At 41.9% G+C, this 7,903-nt stretch overlaps 2 protein-coding genes across 2 annotated transcripts in view; both read right to left on the bottom strand.

Moving 5' to 3' along the window:
- Positions 1 to 7,903, bottom strand: part of LOC135485567 (phytanoyl-CoA dioxygenase domain-containing protein 1-like) — a 72,981-nt gene that overhangs the window by 30,682 nt on the left and 34,396 nt on the right. The window lies entirely within an intron of this gene.
- Positions 682 to 7,871, bottom strand: LOC135484686 (integrator complex subunit 7-like). Its single transcript, XM_064766317.1, has 16 exons — positions 7,750 to 7,871; positions 7,291 to 7,420; positions 6,898 to 7,044; positions 6,494 to 6,631; positions 6,012 to 6,258; positions 5,506 to 5,743; positions 5,037 to 5,251; positions 4,635 to 4,874; positions 4,075 to 4,260; positions 3,737 to 3,895; positions 3,164 to 3,358; positions 2,706 to 2,875; positions 2,338 to 2,476; positions 2,011 to 2,109; positions 1,506 to 1,697; positions 682 to 1,183 (listed from the first exon to the last, which is right to left on the bottom strand). The coding sequence occupies exons 1-16, from the start codon at positions 7,859 to 7,861 to the stop codon at positions 917 to 919; spliced, it is 2,874 nt and encodes a 957-aa protein (XP_064622387.1). The 5' UTR covers positions 7,862 to 7,871; the 3' UTR covers positions 682 to 916.

The raw sequence follows: 7,903 nt of genomic DNA, 5'->3' as shown, positions 1-7,903 counted from the left end.
CAGTTCATTCTTCATGCAACAGCAACCGGCATGACTTGAAAATGTCACTAGTGACTATGTTAACCCGCCCAGAGACAGGTGGCCAGTGTGTCTGTCCTTCTTGCTGCCTGGAGACATTCAGGCGTCTGGGCATCCTTTCACCTCTAGTCTGCATTTCGAGTGAGAAAGGCCCAGTCCAGCAGGGCTATTTTCCTCGAGACCAACCCCTTTCCAAGTAGGTGGAGCAGGATGCGAAAATTAGCGAAGCCCTATTAGGTTGGTGGCAGGTTGAGAGAGCTTCCAGTCTACTGTTTGCCCACTGCTTTCATTTTAAGCCCAACCAGCATTTGCTACCAACAGAATACATCATGACATCTTCTTCATCTGGTTACGAGAAATAGGAACAATGCGACTGCAAGCACAAATCATGAGTGGATTGATAGGCAAAGTGAAGGCAGTAGACTGCAACCATCATGTAGGCCCTCCTATTGTGATTTGTGTGCCGCAGATTGTGGCTGGTTGTGCTAGCTTGCAGTCGGTACAATTCCGCCCATCACTAATCAATACATTTGCAGCCCCATCAGCATTTGCTACCAATGAAACACATCTGTTTCGTCTTGTTACCAGAAATAGCCACACTGCTCCTGCAAGCACATACTGAACTGTTTCAAGGAGATGAAAGAACAAACACTGAAATTTGAATTGACTGATATCATCATTTTATTTCATTTTTCTGTACGTCAGGAATCCGGCAGATATATTCATGATTCTGATCAACATGGACTGTAGGGAACAGCTTGATCAATTCAATAGTTTCTTGATTGCTTGGCTAAAACAGTCATTGAACCAATGTTCCTGGGTTCCATCTGTGTATGAGCTCACGACAGTACAGCTACGTATTACGAAAATAGTCCTATCCAGTTTCAACAAGACCACTTCAAACATGAGCCAGCCGAGACTGTTGCTGTCTTGCTAACTGTGCCGCCTGCAACTGTTGTTTCTGCAGGTTATCATCCCAAGATTTGATCATGAGCGTTGTCCGAGGTCCCGTCTTCCAAAGTAATCCATTCTCGTCAATAATGGATGCCTCGATATAGATCATGTGGAGTCCGAGAACTGGGAAGGAAAGCAGGAACTCGGAGCTGAAGTAGTCGTTGTGTGGTTCACTTGTATAACTCATCTCATTGGGTGGATTTTCAATGGGCTGCGAATAGAATGGATACAGCTAAGTGATATTATCAACGTGTGAATACACTTTCAAAGCAAGGTCTAAAATCACTGAGAAGAACTGATTGGTGATCAGAGGCTACACGAGGATGATGAAAATGACCCCAGGATACAGACTGGAGTTGACATCATCAATGATGTTACGATGCCTCTCCAGTAATACAACCTTTTGACAGATCCTGAATGCTTCTTTAGCCAAGGATGCTCACTGTAGCTGGTCTTTTCAAGAACCAACAGCAAACAAAGGTAAATTAAAACATAAGCAGAGACAGATGTCATAGTGATGTGTATGTAAGTACCTTGACATCTTGTGCTGTTTGGCTTCTGCTCTGTAATGATGAGCTAACCTCGATTTTGACCTTGTGGATTTTACGGAACAGCCCAGGTCTATCACCGTGCTGAATGACCCCTTCAACTTTCAAGGTCAAATGTGTATCAGCCTGGATAGAGATGGGGTCATTTGGATTACGAGGCTGGGGGGATATTGCAAGCTGGAAGAAAAAAAACAACATAAGATTTCATGTCGATCAAAGGTTGTGACTTCCAAGTTTGAACAGTGAAGGGATGCTGTTTCTGACTACCCCACAGAAGTGAGGTCAAAGTATGGATATATATTGGACATATGCTAATCTTGTGGCTTTTCTGAGTTGTCAGAACAGATATTTAGTCAAGAATTTGTCATGGGCAATGGCTCCAATGGAGAGCATCTACATAAGAAGATTTTCAAACAGAGGTTTTACTGGTGTCTTTGATGGCAAAAGTCACTCGGAGGCAGAAGGCCAATAGCATTACATGAACACCTACCTTAATAGTGGTTGATTGTAAAGTCTGGAAGAAGTACCGTGGCATGCAGAGTGGAACACTGGCCAGTTTGATACATGCTTTCATTAGGAAATCAATGTGCTGAAAAGGAGACACAGATCTAATCATTTTCAAATATACTAAGGCCACATTTATTTGTGTTTTTCTTTCCAAACTTCAGAGTCAATTCAAACAAGCATTCCCTCAAATGGGTTTGGACTTTATAATAGACCCTAAGCCTCCTGGCCTAATGATACCCATGAAGCTTGAGGAATAGCACTCCTTGTCCTTATCCCAACACAAAATGGTATAAGCCGAAGCCAGGCCTACCTTGTATGAAATTACAGAGCTGTCTGTTGATAAACAGATTTGCCTGAGCTGGCCAAGGAGGTTCCTAAATGCATCCGTCAGGCCCTGGCCTTCAAGGCTGGCAGTCAGGTGGCCGGCAACTTCTTGATCAACGATGTCACTGAAAAAGATGGATGTAAACAGTACATTCTCGAGTTACAGCCTTAGGACCAAAACCAGTGCCCCTAACATTGAGGGTGTCCTGCTAACCAAGGTACCTGCTTGGGTGGTTTCTACCAAAAGTTACAGCAATGGCTGCCGAGATCGCATCACTTTCGTTGTGTTATGAGTGTGTCTTGGAACTTATCCTATAACGGACAGTGAATTCAAAATGAACCTTTGCTGCTTACCTAACCGACTTTTTATTGAGGACCGTTTCGATGATATAGACAATGAGCTGACATGATTGTTGTAGTAGCTGAACATTATCAAGGCTGGCAGGGTCAGCGTCAAATGACTGCTCATACAATGTACTGTACTGGGTCACCAGATTGGAGAACTGCTCAACACTTCTTTGAAGCTGTAAAGGTGTAGAACAGCTACATATAGGAAACATCATGTGAAAAACTTGGAAGATGTCTTTTATCAAATATGTAAACCCTGTGAGGATGAATAACCCTCTGGCATAGCGAGGGTTGGGCAAACCATCTGACATTGGGCACAATGATCCGCCAGTTAAAGATGTATGGTCTATTCTTATAGGTGAAGAAGACATGTGTTTATATGATTGAGTAGTTTGGTTCCCTTCCTACAAGTAGACATGTCGAGTTTTACAGCGAATGCAGATTTATTGCTAAATTCAGCTCACCTGTTGAGCCCCTCGTCCACACTTGTGTTGTTCTTGACCAGTTGACATTGCAAAGGTCGTAGCTATGGCAGGGGGTGGGTTCGTTCGGAAACAGGTACAGGCATTGATCAGCTGGACATAGGCAGTGAGAGTCTCCACTCGCATTCTTGTGTATTCAATTTGGAATGTCAGTGGATATGTTGGTGTCGTAGCAGCCTGAAGAAGAAAGTAACATATCAATTTCTGCAAGTCCAAGCAAAATGCAGGAATCAGTATTGCCTTGCCCAGGAAAGCTGTGGCACAGGTAGTAACACAGCCATTTCCTCTCAAGCAAAAGAAGTGTCTCTGAAAATTTTCTTACTGTGGGTTGTTAGGCTGATGTGAGTGCCCTCTCCCCAATTGATGTTACATTCCCGAGTCATTGCAATGTGTGCATAGCTTATTGCTCCCACACATCACACTCAGTCCTGCGACCAACTCCAGCTCTCTGATCAGTTGGCTGTCTTAATGAAAATTTTTCATGCTTATACCCAGAGCACAATTAGCCCAGCAGTATTACCCCCCATTTATCCCAAAAGGGATTGTCCCACGTACCGTCAAGCTTGAGATGCCTTTATAATAATTAACAGTTGCTTGGTTGATGGTGTCTATAGGACTCATGTGACCGCTATATTCAAGATCACTCAGGTAGTTTTCCGCTGAACTAAAACTCTCTAACGCACCAACCCAGAAGAAGAAATGTTCAGTTGAAACCTAAAAGAAAGGGGAAAGAGATACCTGAATAAAAAATTCTGCCGCAAGGATGAAAATTTCACTTAGACCAAATATTTTCCACACAAACAAAACTACTTAGTTTGCCTACGATGCAAGTTCTTTCTGTAGTCTGATCATACTTATAGGTTTATATCGAACTGAAATAGTTCAACTCCTACCTTTGTCATTGTATCCCTGCACAACTGTGTCGCAACCTGGTGATGTCCGTATCGGAGGGCTTGACGTATGATTCGGTATGCAATCCAGTAGCTGGTATCGTCGACAAAGTTCCCAATGAGATCGCACACTTCTTCTGGTACGTTGCTCTTGGTGAATGCTTGAAAGAGGGTGGTAATCAAAAGAACCTGGGAGAGAACAAAACGAAGGCTGAAGAGGGGCTGTATAGTATTTTAGGATTGAGGATATCCAGAGAAAATCGGAAGTAAACATTTCTCCAAAATTGCCAACTTAAACTGCGGAAGAGTTAGCACAACATTCGCTCAATTCAAATTGGAGATGAGTATGGCAGAGAAGACCGAATGGACCACAGTTAACGCTGTAACGCCAACAGGCCCCTATGTCCAGTAGGGGTCCAAAGTTCATCAATGCTAAAATCCAGCAAGAGGCCTGTTAATTATCAACCAGAACCAGAGTTTGGAAGGAGTGAAACGCACATGCACATGATGTACATGAATGTACACACAGCACATGAAGAGATTTCATTGTGTTCTCCACCTACCCCTAACATTTCTCCATCCATATCCTCTGGTTCCCCCAACTCTTTCAGCAATGTGACGACATCAGCCATGGAACTATCTAGCACATCTTTCTGCCTGCTTCCAATCGCTGCCAAACTCTCCGCTAAGTACAGAGCTTTCTTGCCTGATGTGATGTGCAGCACACCAGTAATAGTGCTGATGAAGTTACGACTCAAAGCTGGACATACTGAACACAACTTTACCACTGACTTTAGGCAAATCTGGAAAGAAGGACATTTGAAGTGATTGTTATAATGATTCAAAAGACATCATGAATAGTCCAGTGTTTTGAGATTCAATTTTTATTCATGCATCTGACTCTTGTCAGTTAGCGACTATGTCAGCTCAATCAAAAACAGAAACTATAGTTAAAATTGCCCTACCTGAAGTGATTCCTTGCTGTGTTCAGTACTCTCAGATCCTGACAAAATAGCCAGGGCATCCAAAGCACTGGCAGCATCATCACACAAGGATCCTCGGTTTGGTTTCTGTGACTTGACGTTGTAAACAGCCATATCTGTGAGAAGTTCTGCTGCTTTGGAGGCAAGAAGGGTGTTGCTGGTGTTGCAGTGTTGACACACAGTCAGTGCTGGTGAACCTGAAATTCAAAACATAGCTGATCAATACAGTCTTTTGAGACTTGAACCAAAAGATAATATTTTAGGAGAGGAACAGATTTCTCCTACATGTACCTTTAAATATTCATCCTCGGGCCTACCTCTACCTGGATATTTTCTTTACCAACATTTTGGTAAAGTCTCATGTTCTTTTGGTCAATAAACTGATAACAAATCAAATCACTTCGCAGAAATCAATGTCAACAAAGCAAGTGCAGACGTCACCTCTTCCTACCTGGAGATGAATCAAATTTGCTATTGGCAACAGTCTTAGACAGAGTCGTCAAAACATGTAGAGCACCCATCTTCAATCCATCATAAGATGTACTTGTAGTAAACTGACATAATGCCTCGATATCTTCCTTATTCCATAAATGTGCCCCTTCCTTGGCTAACATCTTCAGATCTTGAAGCACTTGAACCTTGACTGCTCGTCTGGGATCATGCTCAAGGTAGTTTAGAAGGAGTTTCACCTGAAAATATTAGAATAGGTAAGAGCCAAAATGACCAAGGTGCATTTCTGTGTTTTGAGAAAACAGTAAAAGCGAAATCCACGCAGATGTTTTTGTAAATAACAGGCTGTTTTGGCTGTCAGTTCAATGCATAAGATAAAGTCGATCTCTCAGAATGGTTTTAAGACAAACAAGTTTCTATTGTGGAATAGGCTTATGCTCTACATTTTGCACATCTCTTCGAAAATAATGTATGTGGCACATACGTTATCTATCAACCATTACTTACCTGATGTGGTATACTGATAAGTGACTTGGCCGAAAGTTCGGACAGGGTATGAAGGGTTGTCAAGACAAAGTTACAAGCTGGATAAGATGGCAGAGATTGTATGCAGAGGTCACGGACCAGGGTGGCTGTCTGGGCATCATGATACATGTACTGGAAGATCGGGATCACTTTCAGTTTCATCTCCATTGGATTTTCGATGCCTTTGATGATTTCTGATACCTTTTGGCATACTGTGGTAGCAAAGGTTCTGAAAGTAGATAAATACTTCACTGGCTGTTGATGCACATACCAAATGTTTCTAATTTTACTCCTTAAAATGTAATATCCTCATATCAAAAGCCATACTATCACCAACAAATATTCACTGAGACTGCGTGAATGACCTTCATTACAAATGTCAAAATGTTAGGCTAACACATTACCAAAAAATCCTATTAATGATTTTTTTTCCCAAAACGTTGTGATTTTTCAGCTTTACTTACTTTGACTGTGCAGCGAATCTTTTGGCTGCTACGATAGCAGCTTCTAGTTCCACGGAATCATGAGAATCGAGACCACTCATGATGCTGTGATGAACATTTTTCCTCTCGGGGATGATACAGGCCATGCTACCGAGGGTTCTGAAACAAAGCCAAATAAACCTGAATGATGATTGTTTGAAAAAATGTTTCTTGAAAATGAGAAGGCAGTTGACTCTTATTGAGGAAGCAAACCATTTACAAGAATCTCCAGTGCAAATGCTGATTTCATAATATCAAATTCAGCACCTACCTGACTTCCTCCGTCACACTTGGCACCAATGACCTCATCCTAATGCATAAAGCATTGTTATAACCGGGTTCTTGGTGTTCTCAAAGTTAGGAGATAAAGTGAATAACCGCCTTACCTGAGAGTAATTGCCCTGGCAATTGGATCATTGCTGTGAATGACCGAGAATATCCTCCGAATGAATTCATCCACATTAATGACTTTCTCAAGATGCTTTTCACTCTGCTGGGTGACTTTGAGAATGCAAAGCCGAAGAAAATTGGTCCTAAAAGCAAAGTATGTAAGAGTGAGACTTCACTTGATAACACAGAGGGTAGAGTAACAACGTTTTTATATACATGTACCGGAAGTAGAAACTTTCCCTTTATTGATAATAGAAACTTTCTCTTTTCACTCTGAAAATGTCTTATTCTAAATATATCCTGCTACACGTACAAGTAACACTGATCCACAAAATACAAGAATGTTTTTGATGGGACACCCTTGTCAAACCTCTTGGTCTGATACTTACCCAAATCTAAAGACATCTCCAAGCTTTAGGAATGCAGAATTGATGAGGATGGGAAATGGATATTTCTCAAATAGTCTTGGGAACCTGATGATTGATTCACATTGTTCCCCTACTTTTACCGACCTCAGACCTGAAACAAGAATTATTTACTTTGGGAAATGACATGTCTATCCATCATCAATTATAGAATGGGGTTTAAATTCGCAATCCCTGTGAGCATTTTCTCATGCGCAACTGTATATGGCCAGGATCCTAATCTGCCATCGAACAATCGGGAGGGACTTGGTTTTCAGGGGACTAATTTTACTTCCACACCACCAGCTGTCATCCGATAAATCAGAAGTAGGATTCCAACAGTACAAATTCGTCCGAAAATAGAAACATCGGGCAACACATATTCACGTTTCTGGCGTGAAATAAGACCCCGATCGTTTTAAAACTTGTGGGCGATAAAAGTACCTTTATCAAGGTCCATCAACAATGCGTTAGCATCTTTTTCAGGCTCTCCAAGTAGGCCTATTTCACCTATAGCACTGGCAACAACTCGGCCAGATCTGCCGGTAGAAGCCATGGCCAATCAGTCTCACGCAATACAAACTTCCTCTTCAATTCA

This window comes from Lineus longissimus, chromosome 3 (genome assembly GCF_910592395.1).
Source record: "Lineus longissimus chromosome 3, tnLinLong1.2, whole genome shotgun sequence".
NCBI classification, from domain to species: Eukaryota; Metazoa; Nemertea; class Pilidiophora; order Heteronemertea; family Lineidae; genus Lineus; species Lineus longissimus.
Note: the sequence above shows the minus strand (reverse complement) of the source record. Positions and strands in the feature narration are given on the sequence as shown.